Source organism: Hypanus sabinus, chromosome 3 (genome assembly GCF_030144855.1).
Source record: "Hypanus sabinus isolate sHypSab1 chromosome 3, sHypSab1.hap1, whole genome shotgun sequence".
NCBI classification, from domain to species: domain Eukaryota; kingdom Metazoa; phylum Chordata; class Chondrichthyes; order Myliobatiformes; family Dasyatidae; genus Hypanus; species Hypanus sabinus.
The window spans coordinates 151,357,938-151,385,838 of NC_082708.1; the positions used below are offsets into that span (position 1 = coordinate 151,357,938).

Below are 27,901 nucleotides of genomic sequence, written 5' to 3' on the forward strand. Positions count from 1 at the left end.
TGGCCAAGGCCCCAGGAATCTCTTGTGTTGCCACTCTCAACAACCTGGAGTATATCCCATCAGGCCCTGAGAACCTATCCACTGTAATGCTCTTTAAGAGACCCAACACTGCATCCTCCTTTACCTCAAAATGCACTAGCATATCAATATGCTCAGCATTAATCTCCCTATCCTCCACACCCTTACCCTTGGAGAGCACTGATGTAAAGTACTCATTAAGGACCTCACTCACATCCAAGCAAATGCTCTCCCCTTTATCCTTAAGTGACCCCACCCTCTCTCTAGTTATCCTCTTGATCTTGATTCTGTATATAATGCCTTGGGATTCTCTTTAATTGCCAAGGACTTTTCATGGCCCCTCCTGGCTTTCCTAATTCCCTTTTTGAGTTCTTTTCTGGCTTTATAATCCTCAGGGCCTCAGTTTGATTCTAACTTTCTATGGTTTACATACTTTCCGTTTTTCTTCTTGACTAAATTCATCATCTCTCTTGACATCCAAGTTTTTCTTACCTTGCCCCGCTTGCCCTTGAGCATATCTGTCCTGTACACTGTGCAGCTGGTTTTTAAATACCCTCCAGATGTCAGATGTGGACTTGGCCAAAACCAGCTGTTCCAGTTAACTTCCCTTGTTCTTGACCAATGCTTTCATAATTTGCCCTTCTCCAATGTAATACTCCCCTTCAAGGTCTGTACTTATTCTTGTTTGCATCTATCAAAAAACTTAAGGTGTGATGATCATTGTTTCCGCACTGTTCACCTACAGAAAGATTGGTCACCTGGCCAGGCTCATTACCCAACACCAAGTCCAGTACAGCCCGTCCATTTGTTGGACTATCTACATACTGATTTAAGTATCCCTTCTGGATGCACCTAACAAACTCCGCCCCATCAAAACCACTTGCACTAAGAAGGTTTGAGTTTATATTAGGGAAGTTGAAGACCCCAAAACAACAACCCTATTGTTTTTACACTTTTCCTTCATCTGCCTGCATATCTGTTCCTCAATGGCCCACTGGCTATTGGGAGTTCTTTAGTAGAATCCCATCAGAGTGATGGCACCTGTCTTATTTTGAGTTCTACCCATATAGACCCAGTGGACAAACCCTCCATTATGTCCCCTCTGAGTGCATCTGTGATATTGTCCCTGATTACTAGTGGAACTCCACCAACTTTTTGACATCCCTTTCTATCTTTTTAAAAATACTGAAACCCATTACTGTCCAGCCTTCAACCAAGTCTCAGTAATGCCCACAACATCATAGATCTGTGGTCTAAACTAATTACCTTTACCCATAATTCTCCTAGCACTAAAATTATACTCTCTTCAGTCTATCCATCCCATCATACCTATTACCTTCCTCTCCATCCCTCCGCTTTCTAACCTGGTGCTCTGGTTCCCAGCCCACTGCCAAACTAGTTTAAACTCTCCCAAGTAGCAGTAGCTAGCCTCCCTGCCAAGATACTGGTTCCCCTGCAGTTTAGGTGTAATCCATCCCTCTTGTATAGGGATAACCCTCTGTCCCAGAAAAGGTTCTAATTAACCAAGAACCTGAAACTTTCCCTCCTGCACCAGTTCCTCAGCTACTCATTTATCTGTACTATCATCTTATTCCAGCTGGCTATCTTGGTATTACGTATCTTAATAGTTTATAGGGATGAAGGAAATTGGAAAAGCAAAACAAAAATCCCTAAGGGGAGGAACAATCAAAAGTGCACATATTAAAAGTGAGGCATTGATTAGTTAGTGAGTCAGTAAGTATAGGGTGATAGGGAAATGGAATGATGTGACTTCAAGTTATAAAGAGCAGAATGAGGAAAGACAGACAGATGTCTATTAGAATAGTCAAGCTTGGAAGTAGCAATGACATGGATGAAGGCGTCAGTGGCAGGAGAACATTAGAAAATTCTAGTGTTTCTACATAGGTGGAAATAGGAGATGCTTAATTTTTTTGCTTACTCCACAGTACAAAGACAAACCTAATATGCACTGTATGTTAAATGTATCCTATAAGTTTTCCTCAACCTGTGAAGATTAGTTGCAGTAGCTGAAACAATTGATTTTTAAGACATATTGTAAACATTAGAAATACCCTTTGCTTGGTTCTTCACCATTAAGTATCACTGTTTATTTTTATTTAGAGCTACAGTACCTTCCGGACCATTAAACATGTGCTGCCCAATTACACCCATGTGACTAATTAACTATTACCCCATATGATTTTGGAATGTGGAAGGAAACTTTACGCAGTCATGGGGAGAATGTGCAAAATCTTTACAGACGGCAAGGGTCACTGGCACTGCAAAGCATTGCGATAACCTTTACAATACCATGCCGCCCCTACATTTGGTACCTAAACTTCTCCAGAACTGGTTGATTAATTTCGGATGAAGACTTTTAGGAGTTCAAGTTTGTAGTCTGGCTGCTGTGAAACCTTGGGAACGATTTCAACACAGATGTAAGGCCAAAGGTGGTTTTGTTGGACTTTCTGAATGCTACTTTAAACACTGATGTTTGAATAATATACAGTATTGATTCTTTTCCTCAGACACGTTGTAGCCATCATTATATTTACAGATAAGCATTAAATGCCTTGCCAAATTCTTAACATGTTCTTTATTATAGCATCTTTGAATTTTGTATATATAATAATCAAATAATATATTGGAAGGATTCTGTTTTGCAATTTTAACTGATTTTCAACCCTTTCTGTCACATCCCATAAAACTGTAAAAATGGAAATTGGAGTGGACATGATCACAATTGATCTTATCTTAAACTCAGCCAGTCTGCTTCTCATTGCTCTTTTTATGAGCCTGTAGTATAATACCAACTCATGTCAGTTCTGTGTTATAGAAAACTCCTATGATATGCACTAGAAGTATCAATCCCAATTCTCGGACCATGCAATTAAAGATTTAATCTTTCTGTCAGAATGACTCCAAATCCTACAAATTTAATAAGGTACTCTGTTGTTCTTCTAAACACTAGAGGGCGCAGGGCCATTTTGTTCAGTCTGTCTGAAGATGTCCCCTCATCCCTGGGTTCACTGATGCACTGCCTTGAAAGCAAATTCATTCTTCCTTAAGTTAGGAGACCTAAACTGTGTACACTTCTCCAGCTGTGGTCTCATTACAGATTTGCACATTTGCAATATTTTCTCTTACTCTTGTGTTACATCTTCCTTGCAACATGTCAATAATCTAATAGATTTCATGCTTCTGAGTTTACATACACTTTACAGATTTATCTCTAGAATACATATTGCTTTCAAAAGCTTAATTTTAAACTCAGTCCTGTACTTTTTCAAATTTAAACTCTATGTTTGCTCTGTTGAAGAATACTCTCCCAAGGTGGAATTTTACTCAAATAGTTCATAGGTCAAAGGATTGGCCTAGGTAAACTCAGTTTCTAGTTCTTGGTGTTAAAAATTATGTGAATTTCTACACTGGGAGCAATGTCTTTGAAAAGGTCAGAAAACAGAAAGTGCAGGAACTGAGCACAAATCATGCAAGATCCATGGAGAGCGGGATGAAGTTATCTTTTCCAGTTTAATAGTGTTTCTTCAGGACTGAGAAGATTAAGAACATCAGCATATTTAAACTTCTGAAGAGGGAGTGATGAAAGGAGAGAGCAAAGGAAATGTCTGTGAGAGGGAGGAGATCAAGAGAAAATGGATGAAGCAGGTTGGTAAGGGTACTGAAAACTTATTTACACCTGCTCAGCTGTCTGGGGGGGGGGGATGTAAATGAAGAGCAAAGGATAAAAACCCTTAGAACAGCAAGAGACAATAGCACAACTGCTGGACATCTTGGAAAAAATGCTGGAAACACTCAAAGAGACTCTCTAATTTTCCATTCCATTCCTACTTTGACTCATTCTTCGGCCTCTTACACTGTTTGAATGACGTCCAGCTAAGCTCAAGGTACTGCTTCTCAACATCTGCAGGGACACATTACAGTCTTGAGGGCCCATCAATGAATTTAATTGTTTCAGTTCATGTCAGAACTGACAATTTCTGGTGATGGAGTAGTTGACAAATTAGCTGGTATCTTTAGGAAGGGAAAGTCGAAAGAACACACACTAGTCCTCTTCAAGTGATCAGCAGTGTCAGTAACTCTGAAAATCTATCCTGGGACCAACATATTGATGCAGTTGCAAAGAAGGCACAACAGTGGCTATATTTCATTAGTAACTTGAGAATATTTGGTATGTCACCAAAGACGCTGGCAAATTTCTACAGATGTAAATTAGAGAGCATTCTTCCTGGTTGTATCACCATTCGTATGGTCGGGTCACTTCACAGAATCAGAGAAAGCTGCAAACTCCACCAGCTCCTTGATGGGCACTTGTCTCCCCAGCATCCAGGACACCTTAAAAAGGCAGTATCCATCATTAAGAACCCCCATCTCTCAGGGTATACCCTCTTCTCATTGCAACCAATAATGAAGAGGTACAGGATCAAGAGATACGTAGTCAATGTTTTAGAAACCATTTCTTCCCCTCTATCATCAGTTTCCTGAATAAACAACAAACCAGTGTATGGTACCTCACATTTTTTCCTTTTTTATTGCTTCTTTTTATTGCACAATAAATATATGCACAAATTATATATCCAATTTGTGGTTTTTATTATGATTATTATGTATTACTGCTGCTGCATAACAACATTTTTTGAAATGAATTTGAATTGAATTTCAGTTTATTGTCATTTAGAAACCACAACTGCAATGCAGTTAAGAAATGAGACAACGTTCCTCCAGAATGATATCACAAAAGCTCATGACAAAACAGACTACACCAGAAAATCCACATAATGTTTGGCAATCCCCAAATCCAGAGTCTGGAGAGGCTGCTGCGTATTAATATCATGCTAACATCTTAGCGCGTTCCCTGGAAAGGAACTCCAAACCCACCAGACAAAACAAGTCTACTCAGACACACCAAGTCAGGAGACCAACTCTACCACCCAACAAACCAAAAACTAAAGCTACAAGACCTACACAAAACCACATAGTTACAACATATAGTTATAACAGTGCAAACAATACCATAATTGATTAAAAAAAACAGACCATGGGCACAGTAAAAATAGTCCAAAGACACATATGCCAATGATATTAAACCTGATTCTCATCTGTGGTGGGGCAGAAGCAGGGTTTGCATTTTAGCTCACTGATCTCTCATGCTGGTGTTTCTTTTCCCACAGCAGACTGAAAATATGTATTGCTTCTTGTAACAATGAACTCTTTTGATAGGATGCTCTTTATTTGTCACCTTTACAAGAGGTTGTGGAATCCTGGAACGCTCTCCCCAACCACCCTATACTTTTAAAGACAGTTCAAGTTCCACATTTATTCTTGCTGTAGGCATACGTTAACTTGGTATAAAGAGCCGCAAAAATTAGACTTTTGCAGCAGTATTACAGTAAGTTACAGTAAAATTAAATTGAAATAAATTATACATTAACTTACACTTATAAAAATAAACATTAAAATAAGGATAATGATGTGTTACAAGATTGAGGGGAAAAAATTATGTCCAGAGGCAGTGTTATGATTTTGAGGTCAGTTCAGGTTCCTGTACCTGTTGCCAATATTCAGAAAATAATATGGCATGGATGGTGGTGGGGGGGGGGGGGGGGTATAATTTCTGATGATGGATTAAAACCTTCCTGAAAGATCATCTCTTGTTCTGTATGGTGGGAACAGTTGAACACAAGGTGGAACTGACTGTGTGCTCTTGTGCATTGGAGTTTCATACCAGGCTGTGACGCAACCGGAGTGCTTTCCACTGTACATCTATTGAAGTTATTGACATCTACTAAGTATGAGAACCAGTTAAAAATTTCAAGATTATGGCTAATAGATTTTTTGATATACTGGAGCATTACTGATTATAGAACCACAGCTAACAGACGAAGTGTAGATAAGGCATGATCTAATTAAATGGTGGAGTGAATGACCTGTTCCTTTTCCTGTGTTCCCAGCAATGGTCAAATTAATAAATGTTTAACAGAATACACGATGTTATCAGATTAATTTGGACAGATTCCTTGGTTTTCCCTTTTCCAGGTCTGAGTTACTATATCCCACCATAAAATTAGATTAAATGCCATTTTCCCCCTCAGTCAATAAGACTCTGAGATAATTTACTAGCTAATGCAGAATTAAGATTTATTTCAACCTTTCAAGAGTTTTCTTAACAAAAACACTGGAGTTATATAGTTTTATCACAAAGTTCTGAAGCTATTTACAAGGAAGACATTTGAAGTGTTGTACTGTTGCAAATGGTTGTTGTGACACATCCTTGTGGTAGTGTAAGTTGGTAGTGCTTGTCGCTCTTACTTTCAGCTTCCACCACTGGCTACCAGTCTCATGAAAAAAAGAGTTGAATGTGTAACTCTCTCCCTGCCGGTTCATAGCCTCTGTGATGCCTCATGCAAACCTCATATAGTGCCTCCTTGCTGGTGACACACAGAAACTGAACTCCTTTTGATTCCGGCTGAACTACAGAAGATGGGGAGGAGGTCTGACCTCTGCACTCTTAGCATGCAGTCCCACTGGCATGTGGACGTGCCCTGGTGCTAGTGAACCAGATCCCCAGCTATGGGTAAATAGTCCCATTGTCTTGTGGCCTGCCTCGGGGGAGACGAAGGCTGTGGGAGTAAACCCAGACAGCAAATCCGGGGTGGAGTCCCTGAGGCAGCCAAGCTGATGCCAGACATATTGCTTCATAAGCTATCCTTTGGACTACACTGGTGAGCCAAGAGGGGGATCTTGACAACTAGACATCTCAGGATCTCTATACTTTCTGCCCAAGTTTGTGAAGATGAGGATGATCACCCATTGTCCTTCAAGACAGAAGGATGCCAACCACTTTTGTAGGAAATGCTGCAGTTATGTTTTTTAATCAGTGGTGAGATTTACCACTGCCTTCAATACACAGCTTTGGGTCAATTGAAGGACAGTGTATTTTAAGATCAAGACTTCAGTATGGCACAAAAGTTATGTTCTATTAGATCCCAGTAATCCTTAACCTCTTATAGCTTCAGAGACCAGAACTACCTACTGCAGGCATCTCATGGCTCTACAAAAGTACCACCAACATTTTTGGCAAAATCTTCCAAGTTTAGGAGAAAAACAAATGAACCAATGTTGGTTACTTCTCCCGGGACAGTATCTGTAGTGCTGAGACCCTAATTACATTTGTTTGGTTACGGTGGGCAGAATATGCCATTCATGTGCCCCACAGACAGAGACACGAGGCTGTAGATACTTGAATACTTACAAAAAACCAAAACAAGCTGTTGGAGAAATGGGGCGGTACCAATGTTCCGCGCGTGTGTGTGTGTGTGTGTGTGTATTTTTTACTACTAGCGCACAAGGGAATTTAAATTGCACACAAAAAGTTGTCACCCTCTAACTCATTGGGATGTTAAGTATATTTCATGATTGTACAGAATCACATTTTCTTTTTAGTTTTCTGATGTGGACAGTGTTGACAACATGGAGTTTGTGATGATTTGTCTGCAGATTATAGAAATGGCTTATTAATACTTTTTTTATTTTAAGAAATTAAACACATGTTGTCAAAAAATTGCACAGCATATGATTTTTGCACACACTAGTCACTGCAAATCAGAGGGAACATTGGGCAGTATGGTAGAATTGTGGTTAATGTCATAATATTACAGCACCAGTGACCCTAGTTCAGTCGCACCTCTGCCTGTAAGGAGATTGTACATTCTTCTCCTAACTGCGTGGGTTTCCTCTGTGTGCTCCAGATTCCTCCCACAATCCAACAATGTACAGGTTAGTTGGTTACATGGGTGTAATTGGGTGACGTGTGCTCATTGGCTGAAGGACCTGTTACCTTGCTATATAAAATAAATACAGCATGTTACCATGCTAAATAAAATAAATCAATGAAATAAACTCAGTTGGTCGTTATCATCTCTAAAGGGAAAAGGATGGGTGACATTTTGGGTCAAGACACTTCACTTCTACTGAAAGAATAGAAGGGAGACATCAAGTTTAAAGTCTTAGGGCGATATAAGTGGTTATATGATTGGTAGGTTTTCCCAGATCATACTTGAAGTGATGCTTCCTCCAGAACTATTATGTAACTTGAATCCTGAGTTACAACAGATGTCGGATAAAACTGACTGTAATGGTCTTAAGTGTTTGAAGTGTGTAGCAAAATCAAAGACCATTTAACCTATCGCAATTTTGGCAGCTTTCTGAAATAACTATCAACTGAATCCCACCCACTCATGCCACCCTTTGAGTGCTATCCTCATCCTTTGTTAAGATAGGTTTCTTTATCAGAAGTCCCTGCAGCTTATCACAGATTGTGCACGAAGTACTGCTATCTGTTGTTTTACTTAATTACAATGTGCATAAAAATAATTCTCACTTGTGTTTATAAATGTTATTGATTGCTGTATACCTTTTAATTACTCACTCAGCAACTAATGGAAATTATTTATCCTAAAAAAATAACTTCCTGGAACCAGTAATCTCATAAATCACAAAGACCAGTAATCTTTTCTGTCAGCTTTGCTCTACATGTCTGCAGTAAGTCAGTGGAAAGATTAACCTATAGAGAATGCTGTTTCAATGCTATCTGAAAGGGAATATCTCCGTTATGAATTCCCTTTGTGTCAACAAATGTTGATAAGACAGACGGATGCTGGAATGCCAAATACATTCTGATAGAATCACAAGATGGGCTTGAAATAAATGCAAAATGAGACCTTATCCATAATGTGCCCCTATTGCACCATCTAAAAAGTGGTGGGTGAGATAAAGTTTCACAAGGAATGTGGAACCAGACATCATTAGATCAGGTAGCTTTTCTGTTTTCAATACCTGGAAACCCAGTCTTAACTCCACGATGTACAAAAGCATTGGAGTATGTAGAATTTGACAGTAAAAAATGAAAATTGTATAATCATTGAACAGGTCTGCGACCTGAATGAATGAATACGTCCTTCTCAGATATTTTTTTAAAACAGTCAGTGATTTTACTTCAATCTATTATTTATCTCAATTACTTTTATGTAAGAATCAATAGGCTATATACACTCAATTGCCACTTTATTAGATACCTCCTGTACTTAATGAAGTGACCACAGAGTCTATCATCATGGTCTTCTGCTGCAGTAGACCATCCACTTCAATGCTCGATGTGTTGTGTATTCGTTGATGCTCTTCTGTACATCACAGTTTTAATGTGTGGCTATTTGAGTTATTGCCACCTTCTGTCAGCTGGAACCAGTCTGGCTATTTTCCTCTGTCATCTCTCATTTCGCCCACAGCAAGGCTGCTCACTGATGTTTTTTGTACCATTCTCTGTAAACCCTAGAGATGGTGGTGCATGAAAATCCCAGGAGATCAGCAGTTTCTGACAAGTTCAAACTGATTTTGAAAAGTCATATTGGAGTAGGACAAACGGCATAAATGATAGAAATATTGATGAATTTGAAGGTAGCAACATACAGATAGAGTGGTAAAGAAGGCATATACATGCTTACCTTCTTAGGGTGGGATGTGGAGAATAAAAATTGAGAGATTATGTTGCAACTTTTGAAAGCATTGGTTGGGCCATACTGTATTGTACGCAGTTCTGGTCTCAGGGTGGGGATATCCAAGATACTTATCAAGAACATTGCACACGTAGGGCCCTTAACATTGTCAAGGATCCCTCCCATCTGTCCCACAATTTCTTTGACCCCTTATCAAAAGGCAGGAGGCACCGTAGCATTAGGACAAGGACTATTACGATAGGATCAGCTTCTTCCCTCAGGCCATGAGACAACTGAACTCCCTGCCATCACTCGGGTTCCATCCCTTATGAAGCACCAGTAGCATTATACTGTTTACTTTTTAAACTTGTGTTGTAAATGCACCTTATGCTAAATGTCAATCTTCTTGAATATATTTTATTATTTGTTAATTTAGTTGTGGTAACATTAATTTGTTTTGTGTGTGAGTTGTATGTACTATGCTGTGCACCTTGGTCTAAAGGAACGTTGTTTTATTTGCAGTATACATTATATAGTTGAATGACAGTAAACTTGAACCTTGACAGGATCCCACCACCAAGCATATCTTTCCCTCCCCTGCACTTTCTGCTTTCCACAGGGATCGTAACTCCCTTTTTCATTTGTCCCTCCCCACTGATCTCTCTCCTGGCACTTATCCTTGCAAGTGGAACAAGCACTACACCTCCTCCCCTACCACAATTCAGGGCTGCAAACAGTCCTTCCAGGTGGGGCGATGTTTCACCTGTGAGTCTGTTGGGGTCATATACTGTGTTTGGTGCTCCCAGTGTGGACTCCTGCATATTGGTGAGACCCAACGTAGATTTGAAGACCGTTTCACCAAGCACCTTCGCTCCGTCTGCCAGAAGAAGCAGGATTTCCCAGTGGCCACCTATTTTAATTCCACTTCCCACTCCCATTTTGATATGTCTATCCATGGCCTCCTCTGCTGTCATGATGAGGCCACACTCAGGTTGGAGGAACAGTGCCTTAGATTTTGTCAGGATAGCCACCAACCTGATGGTATGAACATCAATTTCTCAAACTTTCAGTAATGCCCCCTCCCTCTACGCCATTCTCCATTGCCTTTTCCCTCTCTCACCTTATCTCCTTCCCTGCCCATTGCTTCCTTCTGGTTCTCCTTCCCCCCTTTTCTCTCTTCCATGGCCTACTGTCCTCTCCTATTAGAATCCCCCCTTTGCACCCTTGTATCCCTTTCACCAATCAACTTCCCTGCTCCTTACTTCACCCCTTCCCCTCCCAGTTTCACCTATCACCTTGTGTTTCTCCCTCCACTCCTCTAACCTTTAAACTTTACTCCTCATCTTCTTTCCTCCAGACCTGCAGAAGGGTCTTGTCCTGAAACGTCAACCGTACTTTTTTCCATAGATGCTGCCTGGCCTGCTGAGTTCCTCTAGCGTTTTGTGTGTTACTTGGTTTTCCAGCATCTGCGGATTTTCTCTGGATTGTGACTGAAAACCAAATACACAGGTTTATTGCGAGAGATAGGTTTTAATAGAGATTTGAGGGGACAGTTTTTTTTTTACCATAGAGTGGTTAGTATCTGGAGGTGGTAGAATCTGATATAGTCATTCCATTTAAGAGTAATTTACACAGGCACCAGAATCTAGAAGGATACTGCAAGCTAATTGGATTAGAATAGATGAACAAAATGGTCAGCAGTATCTTTGCTCTTCTAGTGATGAGTTACTAGTACACTTATCACTATGTTATAGGGATTAGCCATTTGGATTACAACTGGTTGCTTTTCCAAAACTTGATGGGACCCAGCTGTAAATGTCAGCTCCAACTTGTGCTAGGCATGGAAAAGAGTAACTCCTCGGGCTTAGGTTGGAAAGTGACAGACTGACTCTTTAGAAATAAACGCAGTAAGGCAGAGCACTTCGAGTTGCTCTCTGTGACATGGGTGGCATGGTAGCTTAGCGGTTAGCACATCACTTTACAGCACCAATGATCACCGAATGGGCTTCGATTCACACTGCTGTCCCTGTGACTGTGTGGTTTCCTCCGGGTGCTCTGGTATCCTCCCACATTCCAAAGACATGGAGGTTAGTAAGGCTTGCTGAGTTGCAGGCATGCTTTGTGGCACTGAATGTTACAATATATGTGTGACAAATAAAGCTACTTTCCTTCTACCTGCTTTTCTTTCTCTTTCTTTCTGGATCTGATGCAGCACACTATATAGAGTTCCTAGACTTATACAGCATGGAAGCAAGTACTTCATCTCAACAGGTCCGTGCTGACTAAGATGCCCCATCTAAGCTAGTCCCATTTGCCAACATTTAGCTCATACTCTTCTCAGTATATCTGTCCAACTTTTAAAGGTTGTTATTATGCCTGTCTCATCCACTTCCATTGACAGCTAATTCCTCATAGATAACTCCCTTGCTGATTACAAAAAGCTGCTGCTCCTCAAATTCCTATTCAACCTTCCCCTTCTCAGCTTAAACCTATGCCCTCCGGTCCTTGACTGACCCTAAGAGAAAGACTGCATTCACTCTATCTGTGTCCCTCATGATTTTATACACCTGTCAGTTTCCTTCACTTCTAGGAATAAAGTCCTACCCTGTCCCTTCTCTGTTTATAACTAAGTTCTTCAAGTTCTGCTGACATCCTTGTATCTCTTTTCTGCATTCTTTTCAGTTTAATAATACCTTTCCGTTTGCAGACTGTCCAGAACTGAACACAATACTCCAAGTGTGGCCTCACACATTAGGGTTCCATGACCTCTTACTCAGTGCCCTAACTGATGAAGGCAGTGCGTCAAAAGTCTTCTTCACCACCTTTTCTACCTGTGGTTCAATTTTCACTAAACTATATTCTTGTACTTCAAGGTCCCTCTGTTCTTGCAACACACCCCTGAGCCTTGCCAAACGCTGTAAGCATCATACTTGGATTTGACTTTCCAAATTTAATTAATTTGCACGTATGCAAATTTACTTCATGTGCCATTCTTTTGCTCATTTATTCAGCTGATTGAAACCCCTGCAGTTTTTGATAACCTTTTTCATTGTCTAACATATCACCTATTTTAGTGCCTTCTGCAAACTTATTAAGTGCATCTTGAATGTTATCCAAATCGCTGATACAAGTGATAAATAACACAGGACAGCAAATTTTTCTCGAAAGTGTTGAATTTTTTTTTTTTTGCTTATGATAGACCACTTGAGGCTGACCACAAATATAATTTCAGAGTACTTGTATCACATTGTAATTTGGAGAAACAAGGAATTAACTTTTATTGAATATCATGTGTTTAATTGCATAATAGTTCTGATGTTTTGCAATAGTTCAACCAAGCTAAAAATGTTTTGTTGATGATTTTCATTTGTACTTGGTGACTGAGGCTTCTCACTTAAGTGTCCAACAAAAAAAACAACAATCAGCCAGCATTAATGGATTCCAGTTGCCCTGATACCATCTCTCCATGACCTTTCACCATGCTCGTCACTGACAGTGCCAAGATTTGCAGGGAAGAAGTCTAAATAGGAATGCAGAAAATGAATCTTTAGTGACATGTTGCACTTAATGTTTGTGTTTGCTTGAAACATGTTGTCAACCAGTTGCATGTAGTTTGGTGTTCTGTAGTTGCCAAGAAAATTTTCAGCAATATCTTTGAATATCTTCCATGCAATTTTTTCCAGTCCCAGTAGAAGTTCTTCGAATTTCCTGTCATTGATGACCAGTTTTGAATTGTGGACCAACAAAAATACCTTCCATAATCTTGTGATCGGTTATTCTGGGAAACATCTGTCTCAAATATCGAAATCCTTCATGGAATTTTTTCTACCTGGTGATAGCAGATTCCATCCTTGCAGTCTAGAACTCAGTAATTCTGCTTTTATCATTGACAAGCCCTAATTTCTGACCAGGTCACTTAACACAGATTGAGTTATATGATGAGGCTCATTTGACATAAAGGGTTTAAAATCTGTATCAGTATCAAAGTCATTTTCTATTCCTGGCTTGTCCATTATGGCATCTTTGTCTGCCTCCTCTAGATTCCATGTCTCTGGTGACTTCGGTATTGGAAGACTTTTGCTATGCAGCACAGGTCTCATGGCTGAAGGGAGATTGGGGTATTCAATGGATTTCATGTTTTTAGCAGAAAAGCCAGACACACTGGTAAATCAGTCTGCCACATGATCTTTCTGCTCTCACCACGTCATCAGGACAGCGAATGGCATTGACTTCTGAGTGCCTCTGAGCCAAGCTCTAAGATCGACAATGCATGTTGGGCAACAAAAGTGAGGAGCCCAGGCTTTGTCATGGTTGTCAATTTTACACCCAAAGTAGAGCTCATGGGCTTTCTCAATAAGAGTCATGCTCTGTCTCTGAGATTTATAGTAAGTGTATACTCACCACATATATAACATAAAATATCATGGCTGTTGCAACATTGTCGAGACATTTTGCAATCACAAATACTGCTGGAAATACAAATACTTAATTTTAATGAGTATGCACAATATGCTATGCATGTTGAGTGTGCATATCAACGTGATCACAAACTGATATACAAGTAAGCACCCTCGTAGAATTGTGTGTGCATGATGTTTTTATAGCCTTTCTAAAACCTGTCCTTCCATGCAATATCCACCCTGCCTGAGCATTCTGAGGCATGCCTGGACAAGATAGGAAACTTTTCAGCTTACGTTGTAGGAAACATTTTAATTGACTTGAAATAACAAATATAAGCGATCTTAAAATAAAATGGTGTGTGATAGGGAAATTACATGGTGATTTTCATGATGAACAGCTTGAAATCCACAAGGTACACTCAAAAGTATTCAGGAAGTAAAATCTATGTTGTGCTATGTCAGGCTTGGTTCAGAAGCCTTTGGGTTCAGATGGAATTTTAGTTTTAAACCTGAGAATATTTCTAATTTGGATGTCAAAAAGCTGTGATATACTGTATACTTGTGTAGTTTTCAGATTTCAGCAAGAGTTTCTTAATCTTGTAAACTTAGTGCCATTGCCTTGGAAACTGTGCCCGGATATTTCAAGGTTGTATGATAGTGAACTTCCTTTCTCCTTGTGGTTATGAACACAATGAATGTTCTTCAAGGAGCAGCCTTTCATTAGATATATTATTTTTGATGATGAATATATTGCTTTTTTTCCCTTTTTACAGAGTATCTGACGGTATTTTCCCAGATGATTGCTTTCCATGACCCAGAGTTGAGTAACCATCTTAATGAGATTGGCTTCATTCCAGATGTAAGTACTGGAAATTACATAAATTTTCCTCTTGAAGTTTAGTTACCTTCTAACATGATTTCAAAAACTAGTGCATCTAAATTTGTCTGCATAAGGTTTATAAAGAGAGTGGCTTTGTTTGTCTTTTCCCATGATGATGTGAAATAGGGAGGGTTAGGCATACATTAATGTAGATGATGCATTTCATGCAAATGATAGTCATTTAAAAGCCAGGATTGAAGGTCTGGTTTGATTACACTTTGGTTCAGGTCAGACATCATTGAGAAAAGAAGGGATTTTCCAACATGCAAATAGGATCGCAGACAGAAATATTTCACTTTTTTAGCAGCTTATTGATATGTAATTACTAATAATTTTATGGGAAAATGCATCAGATATAATGCAAAGTATTTGATTCCCCCCAACAGCTGTAAAGATATAACTAGCTAACGTGTTAGTGTGGCGAAAAAGTATGTTTCCTATAAAGCAAACACGAGGAAATCTGCAGATGCTGGAAATTCAAGCAACACACACAAAATGCTGGTGGAACACGTTCCACCAGCATTTTGTGTGTGTTTCCTATAAAGCATGTTTTTTCGAACAGTGCCATGTAATCTTCCAAATCTTATTGACGTTGTCAATTTAGTGTTGATGCATTGAGCAAGGTTAACTGGTTGTGCCTGCAGTAGGACATGAACTTACGACATTATGACTTTGAGGAAAGCATATTGGATCCAGAATGTGTTGCAAAAGGTGACCAAAAAACTCATGCAATTCTTACTGTTCTCTAGAGACAAACCACATGCTGGGGACTTTGATAGAGATTCTCATTTCCTATTAGTGAATATGAAGTTGAATCATAATTAAATTTGAACTTGTACTTGAGGTTAACTTTAAATGGATGATTCCCGTTAGGATTTTCAGTTGACTTTATTTCAAATGGATTTCTTAGGATTTTGCGAAAAACTTAAAAGGCGTTAAAAATTTTAAGTGTTTTAATTTTTTTTAAGTTTTGTGACTTACACTGTACCACTACTTCTGATTAAATCCTTCATTGATATCAATCTGTAAAGTTTAGGAGCCCACACTGCTGAGGTTTGGTGATGAGGCCAAAATACCACACAAAGAGAAAAATTCAGAACGTTCACAGCCAATGTACCTGCTTTGAGTTAAAGCAAAGTCAGTTCAACAGGCCATTTACCTTTACAGGACATGTCTGTGTTGTTTTAGAATTGTATTTCCCCACAGTTTTCTTCAGGTGTTTGATCACCTGTTGGAGCTGAGCAGCCGTTTTCAGAAATGTGGTTATTTAACCTTCAAGGAAAGTCCTCACAATTCTGTCATTCCCTTTGATTTTCTTCATTCCTGTTGCCGACAATCTTTGCAATATAAAACACAAGTCATGTTGTGTTTTAAAAAAAATCACGATGATGGAGGCAAACAACAAAGAAATGGGGATTACCATAAATGTATTGTTATGTACCCCGTAACTGGGTCACTTACCAGCAAAGATAGAGAGGTCCGTTGAAGTCTGATGGTACTATTTTTAACGGTATTTATCGATAAAAATACACAAAAATAATATCAATGCAAACATACATATAATACACGTCGTAGATACTAAATCTAAAAGCGCGGGTATAATAATAATAAGAAATAGCTCTATCATTGTCTAGGGGATAATGTATTGTCCGATGGAAATATAAAAGTCACTTTAGTTCATTCAAGCTGCAGCTTTTGGTTGGAGAGAGAGACGGATTAAAACTTGCCCATTCCTTTCATGATGATCCTTTGAGAGTCGTTGGGGCTGATTTCTCCTTTAGCTAAGCCGCCTTCCGTGGTAGGGCCTCAATCCTGGGGCAACGGGAAAGGACACACGTGGGCCCTCCACTGGCTATCGCTATTAAACGCCGTCACGGAACTTCTAGCGTTTCTCCTGGTGCGTGTCAAGGGCTGTTCCCCAGACCCTCTTTTATCCTGACTCACAGAGTCTCAGATGTCAATCAGGGTGGAATGATGCCATCCCCCAACCAGCCCATGTTGCCTGAGGGCTTCCATGAAGTACAGTATTCAATACACAATTCTATCTCCAAGAGACAATGACCTGTTCCGTGGCTTTGTATCGCTGGGGCCAGGACATTCCGAACGTCTCTCTCTCATTTCCTGGGTCTCCTGACCTGACTTAATAGCGATTTTGTGATTCTCAAAAAGGAGGGGGGGGGGCCACAGGTGTAACACCCCCTTTCTTCAACGCGTTTTTTACCATCGGAAAAAAACAAAGTAATACAGAGTCTTACAGGATTTTAGAATCTAACACCATGCAAAAGTTTTTTTTTCTGCAGGGTAATACAGTTATACATTCAATTCTGTATCTAGATGGTTACCAATTACATTGTCACTTCCTTTAATATCTTAACATCTTGTACCTTACTAAAGTCTTGTAGCATCAGACTCCAATTTAATAACCACATATTGTTAGGTCTTATTTTTCTTCAGCCAACAAAATCTAAAGAGTTGTGATCTTAGCTTATGGGTATACTACAAAAGTTCATGCAAATACTAATCTTTATGTTGCTTTCAAACTTAACAGACAGGCTTCATGGGGGTTGTCTTTTATTATTCACATGCTTTGTCGAAATCCCTTAAAACCTGCTTCTGCCATTTAAAAATGGCATCCCATTAACCCTCGCCTCTTTTCTGGTTAATTCCCACGTGGGGAGCTTGTGCACCCTGGTGAAATAGGCTTTCGCCCGCTCCTTCCATAGGAGTTATTTTATCAACAATGTGTTCCAAACTTAGACCATTTCCCAAATTTCCACCCAATTCTTTAATTTTACGCAAGTTGCTAGTTGTCTTTTCAGGACCCTTGAGGCTGCTAGTTTTCAGTTTAAACTCTTTGTTCAAACAGCATTTCAAATTCTGTGGTTTCACACCACACTCTGGAATAACAATAGCGTGTGGGGCCCCGTTACCTTCCAACTCAACCTGTAATTAATTCACAGGCTTTGTGGTACCATGCCATTGTCTCTGTAGCCTGATTGCTGCGTTTGATATCAGTCCAGCCTTTAAATTTTCTTCATTCAATTTGGGAACTACATATTTCCCTTCTCCTTCAATAATAATATTCATCTCCCCACTTTTGATCTCCTCACTAACTTTTAACACACCTTCGAGCACAAACACCTGGGAATGCTCACTTCCCACTATTACCAAGGTTAACCCTTTCTTCACTGAACCAAGTCTATCTGACCCACAAGGACTGCATTCCTTTTCAGCTGAATCAAATACCTCAGACTTCTTCTGAGCTCCATTACTAGGTTCAGTACCACGTGCATCCACATCTTGGACACACTCAAACGGGACATTCGCCTGTTCCAGGCTTTCAATACCCTTACCCGGTCCAAATTCTAAATTCCCGTGATTCTCCCAGCTACTCTCTGGGCAACTCCCTACCGGAGTAAACTCAACCCCGCGGGCTGAAACAACCTCATCTGCCAACCCAGCAGACTTCTTCAAGGTAAGGGCATCCTTTTCATCTAGGACTGCCCTCATTTCATTATCGGGAACACCTTTAGAATTGTCCACTTCTTCAAACAGTTCTGCCAAACCAGACAGATCATCCGTGTCCAACCCTGGACCTTTTAACAGCTTTATCTGTTTCTCATCTTTACTTTGTGCCTCTAGAACTTTTCTCCTTGCTAAGGGCAGGTCTGCCTCCTCTCCCTTACTCTCTTTCACTTTACTACTCTTAGTTTTACCACCCTCGAAACCCTCGTGGTACAGGGTCGGTAAAAACGTCTCGGACAAATCGGAACTGGCTGGATTTAAACTGCTCCCTTTCTCAACTGCCTTTCTCGACATGCTGCGAGTGATCGCGCATGCGGGATAGATCTTGGAATCTAGGGGCGGGGCCGCAACACTCACCGGCCGGCTTGTCAGCGTCATTGCTGACCAAACCTTACCACCGGCTAAATCATTACCAAGAAGGACGCCCGCGTCAGTTCTCGGGAATTCTGATCACACCCCTATTTCAGCTGGTCCAGATACCAGCTCACAATCCATAATGATCGTATGCAAGGGCACCATTTCCATCCCTTTTCCTATTCCTTTCACAGCTACCATTCCTGTCTTGCGACCAAAATCTAGTACCTTACTGCTGATCAATGATAGTTCAGCCCCCGTGTCTCTCCAGATCCGTACTGGAACTGGTGTGTCTCCCTCCCTCACAGACACGGTTCCGTTTGACATACAAGTCTCAGACCCTTCTTGTACTCTGTCTACCCGGGGCTCTCTTGTTGATTTACTGATTACCACGGCACATCCAATAAGGACGGCTGCTTTCCCTTTTCCTGTCTCCTTCCTCGGAGCAAAGCACCTAGATGCAATATGTCCCCCCTTTCCACAATTAAAACAGGTCAAGCCCGGAAATCTCTGGCCGTCTGGCCTTTCCCCCTCAATCTTACCACTAGCTCCCGGTGGGACCTCTGCCTCAGCCGGCGGGCTTTCTCTATCGTTCCCACGGTCTCTCTGGGAACTTTTATTCGAGGAAAATTTTGTCTTGTGGGTTAGGGCATATTCATCTGCGAACCTAGCAAAGTCTGAGATGGACTTATTCGGCTTCTCATTCAAATACATCTGGATATCCTCTGAAACACAACCTTTAAATTCCTCAATCAGAATTAACTCCCTGAGACGCCAAAAATCCTCCTCCACTATTTCTACTGTACACCAACGGTCCAAGAGCACACCCTTCTCATAGGCAAACTCGGTATACGTCTGATTCCACCCTTTCTTTAAATTTCTGAATTTTTGTCTATACGCTTCAGGTACCAATTCATAACTCCGGAGAATGGCTGCTTTTACTTTGTCATAACTCTCCGCCTCTTCCTCCTCCATGGACAACGCCGTATATGCTTGTTGTGCCTTCCCTTTTAACACACTTTGTAACAACGCCACCCACTGCTCTTTGGGCCACTTCTGATTCACTGCCTCCTTCTCAAAAAGCAAGAAATAACTGTCAACATCCGTCTCCTCAAACGGAGGTACTAACCTCAACTCCCGACTAACATTAAACCGCTCCTCTTGGTCTGACCCTTGATCTCTTCGCTCCTGCCTTAACTTCTCCATCTCCAAGTCATGTTTCCTCTGTTTCTCTGCCTCCCCATACTCTCTCTCCTTCTCAGCTCTTTCCTTTTCTTTCTCAGCTCTCTCCCTCTCTTTTTCAGCTGCTTCCAGCTGTTTTAACTGAATTTCATGCTCCCTTTGTTTCTCAGCCCTGTCCTGCTCCCGTTTCACCTCTAACTCCTTTAGCTGGAGTGCATGCTCCCTTTGTTTATTGGCCCTTTCTTTCTCTTTCTCAGCTGCTTCCAGTTGCTTTAACTTAATTGCATGTTCCAACCTTAATTTCTCCAACTCTAACTAAGCCGTCCCACTAGCTGGTACCTTTTCAGGGACATTTTCCAATACCTCAGCTGCAAACACATTCTTCCCAATATAATTCTGAATTATTGCTCTTCGCACCTCCCGCTTTTTCATGGACTACCTCACCTCTGCGAGGTTTAGCCCTTTCGCCAGATTTATCAAGTCCGATTTGGTGGCCGCCTCTAGTGCCTCTAGAGTCGGGTTTTCTATAAATTCATCCACATCCATCTTTGCTGGTTTCCCGTCTGGCTACCCGCGTAACCAGATCCAAGTTTGGACTTACAAGCCCGATTCACTGGCCTCCCAATTTGGTGTCAAATCTCGAGACAAGAACCCCAATTGTTACGTACCCCGTAACTCGGTCACTTACCAGTAAAGATAAAGAGGTCCGTTGTGGTCTGATGGTACTATTTTTAATGGTATTTATTGATAAAAATACACAAAAATAATATCAATGCAAACATATATATAATATACATCATCAATACTAAATCTAAAAGCACGGGTATAATAATAATCAATAAGAAATAGCTCTATCGTTGTCTAGGGGATAATGTATTGTCCGATGGAAATATAAAAGTCACTTTAGTTCATTCAAGCTGCAGCTTTTGGTTGGAGAGAGAGAGACGGATTAAAACTTGCCCATTCCTTTTATGATGTCGATCCTTCGAGAGTCGTTGGGGCTGATTTCTCCTTTAGCTAAGCTGCCTTCCGTGGTAGGGCCTCAATCCCGGGGCAACGGGAAATGACACACGTGGGCCCTCCAACAGCTATCGCTATTAAACGCCGTCACGGAACTTCTAGCGTTTCTCCTGGTGCGTGTCAAGGGCTGTTCCCCAGACCCTCTTTTATCCTGACTCACGGGGTCTCAGATGTCAATCAGGGTGGAATAATGCCATCCCTCAACCAGCCCACGTTGCCTGAGGGCTTCCATGAAGTACAGTACTCAATACACAATTCTATCTCCAAGAGACAATGACCTGTTCCGTGGCTTTCTATCGCTGGGGCCAGGACATTCCAAACGTCTCTCTCTCATTTCCTGGGTCTCCTGACCTGACTTAATAGCGATCTTGCGATTCTCAAGAAGGGGGGGGGGCACAGGTGTAACAGTATCAGCAGAAACTGACTGTGTATGTAGTTACTCTGTGCATGTTGCTGATTTAGACTTCATCCAATCGGTCAAAGTGTATAATCTCTCTTTCATTGCAAGAGTGCATCCAACATGGTACTGATTGTTTGGTTCCAGTCTCCTCCTTCAAAAATCACTTTTGTTATGATAATTGTACACATATTACTTGTGTATTGTGTACAGTTCTGGTCACTGAATTATAGGAAAGATGTCAACAAAATAGAGAGAATACAGAGAAGATTTACTAGAATGGTACCTGGGTTTCAGCACCTAAGTTACAGGGAAAGGTTGGACAAGTTAAGTCTTTATTCTCTGGAGCATAGAAGGTTGAGGCGGGACTTGATAGAGGTATTTAAAATTATGAGGGGGATAAATAGAGTTGACGTGGATAGGCTTTTTCCATTGAGAGTAGGGGAGATTCAAACAAGACATGAGTTGGGAGTTTGGGGGCAAAAGTTTAAGGGTAACACGAGGGGGAATTTCTTTACTCAGAGAGTGGTAGCTGTGTGGAACGAGCTTCCAGTAGAAGTGGTAGAGGCAGGTTTGGTATTGTCATTTAAAGTAAAATTGGATAGGTATATGGACAGGAAAGGATTGGAGGGTTATGGGCTGAGTGCAGGTCGGTGTGACTAGGTGGGAGTAAGCATTCGGCATGGACTAGAAGGGCCGAGATGGCCTGTTTCCGTGCTGTAATTGTTATATGGTTAATACTTCACCACACACAGATGTTCACCTTCCTTTTGCTTCTTTCTCAAACCTTCATAGAGTTATGTGAATGAAATGACATGGTTGTTAATTTAACATTGTCTGGAAGAGAGGCGAAGAAAGTTTTTGTTTCATACATGAAAGCTTTGACACTAAGTAGTTGAGGAAGACATTGTAAGGAAAAATTCATGTTATTATTTAAAACAATATCTAGTGTTTTTCATTAATATTCCATATATTGTGTTGAATTAATGTATATTATGGATTTAATTGAGCCACTATCAGTTGCCAGTCTTGCAGTGCATGGTCATTTAAAGGTCTTAAGACTTCAAATATGGAAACAAGGGAAGTAGGAACAGGAGTGCAAAAGCAAGATTGAATAGTTATTATTTCTGAAAAAGAAGCTTATCCAGTAAGGTCACAACCTATTCAAGTAAATAGCTTTACACCCACATTGTGGAATGTATCCACCTGAGTTTCGTTAAGGCAAAGTAAGTAATTATAGTATTATTATTCACCAGGAAAGCTACCTCTGAGCTGTTTTATTGTGTTTTGTGCACCCAAATGGCCTTGAAGTGAGCAACAAAGATCATTCTGGTGTCTGGAATCTCTGAGATCTGAATGTTAAACAAGCCTTATTTTTATTGAAGGAACAAATGGGTTGTTATTCACTGATATTTAGATTAAAAAAAAAACAGAGCTAATCTCAAAAGAAAATCAGTCGATTCAGTTTTTAAAGGCAGAATTTTAAATGTAAGGAGGATCAATTGAGTATAATAACTCCCCATTCCCTTCACAACTCCCTTTTTCAATAAAACAAAAATGCTGGAATATATACCAACCGATGATTTAATGCTCTGTTGACTTATTCCTCTGAAAAGAAATAGGTGTTCATGAGGTTAATTATGAGATGGAAGCCAATTAATATGTAATATCTTGAGAAATCCTCTGTAGAAAATGAGTTCCTCTGACAATCTTTGAAATATCATTGGTGAAGTTCAAGAGGTCAAGCTGAAGAAAGCAGTTCGTAGCTTTAGATTTGTAGCATGGAATTTTTACTCTGTTGTCTTCTTGGGTTTTGGAGAGAGGTTTCGGTAAGGAGGAGAAGGCTGAAATTCATGTGCATCCATCTATTATGTTGTACCTCCTTTATTTTCTTCTTCGCAGAGCCTTTCTGGAGGCTAAGCTAATGGGGTGCAAGGCAAACTTAATCACCTTTCTTATCCCACTTTGTGCTGAGTATCCAACAGGACAATCGACACTGATTGTTGTTATCCAATGAAAAATTTGCATCTTTTTCCATAATTAGCATGCTTGGAATGAAGGAAAGCAAAAGGAGGTATAAAGAACATGGAAACAAGGTTGAACAAGGTTGGAAAGGAGCTTTGGGGAAAGTAGTCAGCATCCAGGGTTCTAATGGAGAAACCAGAGGTTCTTAAAGAAGATGAAAGTATCAGAGCAGCAGGAACAAATAATGATAAGAGTGGAGACACAAGATACTGCCGATGCGGGAATCTCAAACAAAGCACAAACTGCTGGATGAACTCCGTGGATCAATTAGCATCAGTTGAGAAAAATGGATGGTTAAGACCATCTATCTGCATTGAAAGAGTAGGGGAAGGGGCAGAATAAGAAATAACAAACTATAGGTGGATCTGAGTGAGGAGGGGTGATCAGTAGATGGAGGATAGGAGAGTGGAAATGGTGACAGAGACAGAGAGATGATAAGGCCTGAAGATGATTGAATCTGATCGGAAAGAAAGCATAGAACCAAATAAAGGAGTTGGAATGATGAGGGTCATTTTCCCAAAGTGGCAATTTGTCTAGAGCAGATGATGGAATGTGCTGTTGGACACAGAGGTTTGGATATAGAGAGCAACTTTTAGTCAAAGCTAGTAATTCAGTACAATTTTACTTAATTCTATGGATTTCAAGAATGAAATAGGGAGAATTGATGAAGCGACAAGCTCATCTGAAGTAAACTTCAAATCTAGTTGTCCGCTTCTATTACAAAGGGTTTTCAATGATATTCATATGAAAACTAGGCTCATAGAGGTCACTCTGTAGAAAAAAACAAATCACACAGGTAATACACACAAAATGCTTGTGGAACGCAGCAGGCCAGGCAGCATCTATAAGGAGAAGCACTGTCGACGTTTCGGGCCTAGACCCTTCATCAGGACCATCCTGCCGAAGGGTCTTGGCCCAAAATGTCGACAGCACTTCTCCCTATAGATGCTGTCTGACCTGCTGTGTTCCACCAGCATTTTGTGTGTGTTGCTTGAATTTCCAGCATCTGCAGATTTCCTCGTGTTTGTACAGGTAATGTTTATTTGGCAATTTTCATTCAGGTCGTAAGATACAGATAAAATGTTAAGTGAAAAGATGTGTCAAGTATATTAAAAGAATCACTTGTAAAGTATATAATTAGGTATTATCATTGTTGGTGTAGTGACTTTTGACTACATTAACTTCTCAATTTTATCCATTGGTCACATTGCAAAAACAGTAAGAAAGTAGGAGAGGTTAATCTTCCCCAGATTAGGCATGAATTCACACAAAAGATCTTGGTTTCATAATTCTATTTACTGGATTGATTATATTGCACCTTAAAGGACAACAATGCCAACATTTTTCCTGTGGCCCAGTCAAATCTGGAGTGAGAGAGGAGGCAACTCACAGGTCCATGAATGACATTTTTTTTAAAAAAAGAAGCATTCATGGGCTTTTGCCATTTTTCTGGCAGTCCAATTGAATCTGGAGCAGGAGAGGAGGCAATTCAGAGGACCGTGAGTGAGATTTTTACAAAGAGCATTCATGGGCTTTCAGCATTTTTCTGACAGGCCAATCAAGTAACAATGCATTAGCAAGGTCAAATAAAAAGAAGGTAGGGACAAACCTTTGTTGGAATGGACCAATGTTAGAGTGGGAGTCTTTTGCTCAACAGGCTTGGGCGAGTTATGTACCTGGTAAGTTTCTTCTTCATTATTCATTCTTTGCCCATTAGAACACAGTTAGAGCAAAGAGGATGGCTCTGGGGCTGTATTGTGTTCTTTGTGTGAGATGTGGGAATTCTGGGAGACCTCCAGCCTCCAACCACGTCTGCACCAGGTGCACCAAGCTGCAGCTCCTCAGAGAACATGTTAAGCAACTGGAGCTACAGCTTGATGACCTTAGGCTCAAACGGGAAATTGAGGAGGTGATAGATATGACCCACAGGTAGGTAGTCACCCCTAAAGTACATGAGACAAATACCTGGGTGACTGTCAGGAGAGGGTAAGGAAATTGGCATCCAGTGCAGTGTACCCCTATGGCCATTCCCCTCAACAATAAGAATACTGCTTTTGATACCGTTTGTGGGGAGGGGTGGCTGAGGAAGACCTTCCAGGTCATGGGCATCTCAGATCGTGCCCATGACATCCTAAGAGAGGGTGAGTTGCCAGAAGTACATAATGGCATCAATGACATTAGTAAGAAAAGTGAGGAGTACTGAAGAGAGAATTTAGGGAGCCAGATAGAAAGTTGGGCAGCAGGATCTCCAGGGTAGTAATCTCTGGATTGCTGCCTGTGCCATGTGCCAGTGAGGGTAAGAATAAGATGATTTGGTTGATGAGGAACCGGTGCAGAGGGCAGGGTTTCGGATTTCTGGATCATTGGGATCTCTTCTGGAGATGATGTGACCTGTACTGAAGGGACAGGTTATACTTGAACCTGAGGGGGACCAATATCCTTACGGGCAGATTTGCTGGAATTTTTGGGGAGGGGAATGGGAAACTGAAAGAGAGGGCTGAGGGTGGGGCATTTGGTATGCAAGCAGGTGCAGTGTGTACTGAGACTGTCAGGAAGGACAGGCAGATGATAGGCAAAGTTACAATCAGTGGAATAAGGGTTGAGTTGCAGTGTAACAGGGGGACAAAACCAGAAAGGGTGATGAATACAGGACTGAAGCTGTTGTATGTGAATGCACACAGTATAAGATATAGGGTACCTGATCTTGTAGCACAGTTGGAGGTGTGATATTGTGGGCATCTCTAAGTCGTAGCTGAAAGAGAATTATGGTTGGGAGCTTAACATCCAAGGATACACATTGTATCGGAAGGACATGCAATTGGGCAGAGGGGGTGCCATGGCTCTGGTGTCAAAAAATGAAATCAAATCCTTAAAAAGAAGTGATATAGGATCAGAAGATGTAGAATCATTGTGGTTGGAGTTAAAGAACTGCAAGGGTAAAGAGACCCTAGTGAGAGTTATATATAGGCCTCTGAACAGTAGCCAGGATGTGGGCTACAAATTACAATGGGAGATAAAACATGAAAGTCAGAAGGGCAATGTTACGATAGTCATGAGGGATTTCAGTATGCAGGAAGATTGGGAAAATCAGGATAGTACTGATTTTGGGTCCAATGAGAGAAAATTTGTAGAATACCTATGAAATGACTTTTTAGAGCAGCTTGTTGAGAGCTTGTTTAGAGCTTGTTTAGAGAAGCTTGTTTAGAGCTACTAGGGGATCAGCTATTCTGGATTGGATGTTGTGTAATGAACTGGATTTGATTATGGAGTTTAAGGTAAAGGAACCCCAAGGAGACAATGATCATAATATGATAGTATTCCCGCTGCGATTTGAGAGGGAGAAGCTAAAAACAAATGTATCTGTATTACAGTGAAATAAAGGCACAGAGAGGCATGAGAGATGAGCTAGCCAAAGTTGATTGAAAGGGGAAAAAAGCAGGGATGATGGCAGAGCAGCAATGGCTGGAGTTTCTGGGAGCAATTCAGAAGGCATAAAATAGATACATCTCAAAGAAGAAGCATTGCAAAGACAGATGACACAACCGTGGCTGACAAAGAAAGTCAAAGCCAACATAAAAGAAAAAGGAAAAGCATATAATAGAGCAAAAATTAGTGGGAAATTAGAGGATTGGTAAACTTTTAAAAGCCAACAGAAAGCAGCTAATAAAACCATAAGGAGGAAAAAGATGAAATATGAAGGTAAGTTAGCCAATAATATCAAAGAGGATACCAAAAGTTTTTTCAGACATATGAAGAGTAAAAGAGAGGCATGAGTAGATATGAGACCACTGTAAAATGACTCTGAAGATGTAGTAAAGTGGGACAAGGAAATGGCAGACGAACTGAATAAGTATTTTGCGTCAGTCTTCACTGTGGACAGTAGCAGTATGCTGAAATTTTGAGAGTGCAGGGGACAGGTGTGATTGTAAATGCTATTCCCAAGTCACTGCTTGGGAAGTCTGAAGCTGGACACATCACCTGGACCAGATGGCCTACACTCCAGGGTTCTGAAAGAGGTAACTGAAGAAATTGTGGAGGCATTAGTAATGATCTTTAAAGAATCAATAGATTCTGGCATGGTCTGAAAGGAAAGGGAGAGAGACAGAAGAAAGGAAATTATAGGCCAGTTAATCTGACCTTAGTGATTGGGAAGATGTTGGAGTTGATTGTTAAGGATGTGATTTCAGTGTACATGGAGGCTATAGTCAGCAAGGTTTCCTTAAGAAAAATTCTTGCCTGTCAAATCTGTTGGAATTCTTTGAGGAAATAGTAAGCAAAATAGACAAAGGAGAATTGTTGGCTGTTGTGTACATGGATCATCAGAATTCATTTGATAAGATGCCACACATAACGTTTCTTCGCAAGTTAAGAGCCCGTGATAATGGGAAATGTATAGTCATGCACTGTGATAGAAGGGATAAAAGTCTAGAGTATTTTTTAAATGGGGTGAAAATTTAAAAAATCCAAGGTGCCAAGGTACTTGGGAGTCCTTGTACGGAATTTCCTAAAGGTTAACTTGCAGGTTGAGATAGTGTTGAGGAAGGTAAATGCAATGTTAGCATTTGTTTCAAGAGGACTAGAATATAAGTAC

The 27,901-nt window shown here is 40.6% G+C and overlaps 1 protein-coding gene across 2 annotated transcripts in view; it reads left to right on the forward strand.

The window, feature by feature from the left end:
* The window catches only part of tbck (TBC1 domain containing kinase), a 229,090-nt gene that overhangs the window by 101,077 nt on the left and 100,112 nt on the right, over nucleotides 1-27,901 (forward strand). For both annotated transcript variants that reach the window (XM_059965386.1, XM_059965385.1), the window contains exon 20: nucleotides 14,701-14,786. In XM_059965386.1, coding sequence (XP_059821369.1) covers nucleotides 14,701-14,786 — 86 coding nt within the window. The remainder of the gene's footprint in view (nucleotides 1-14,700; nucleotides 14,787-27,901) is intronic.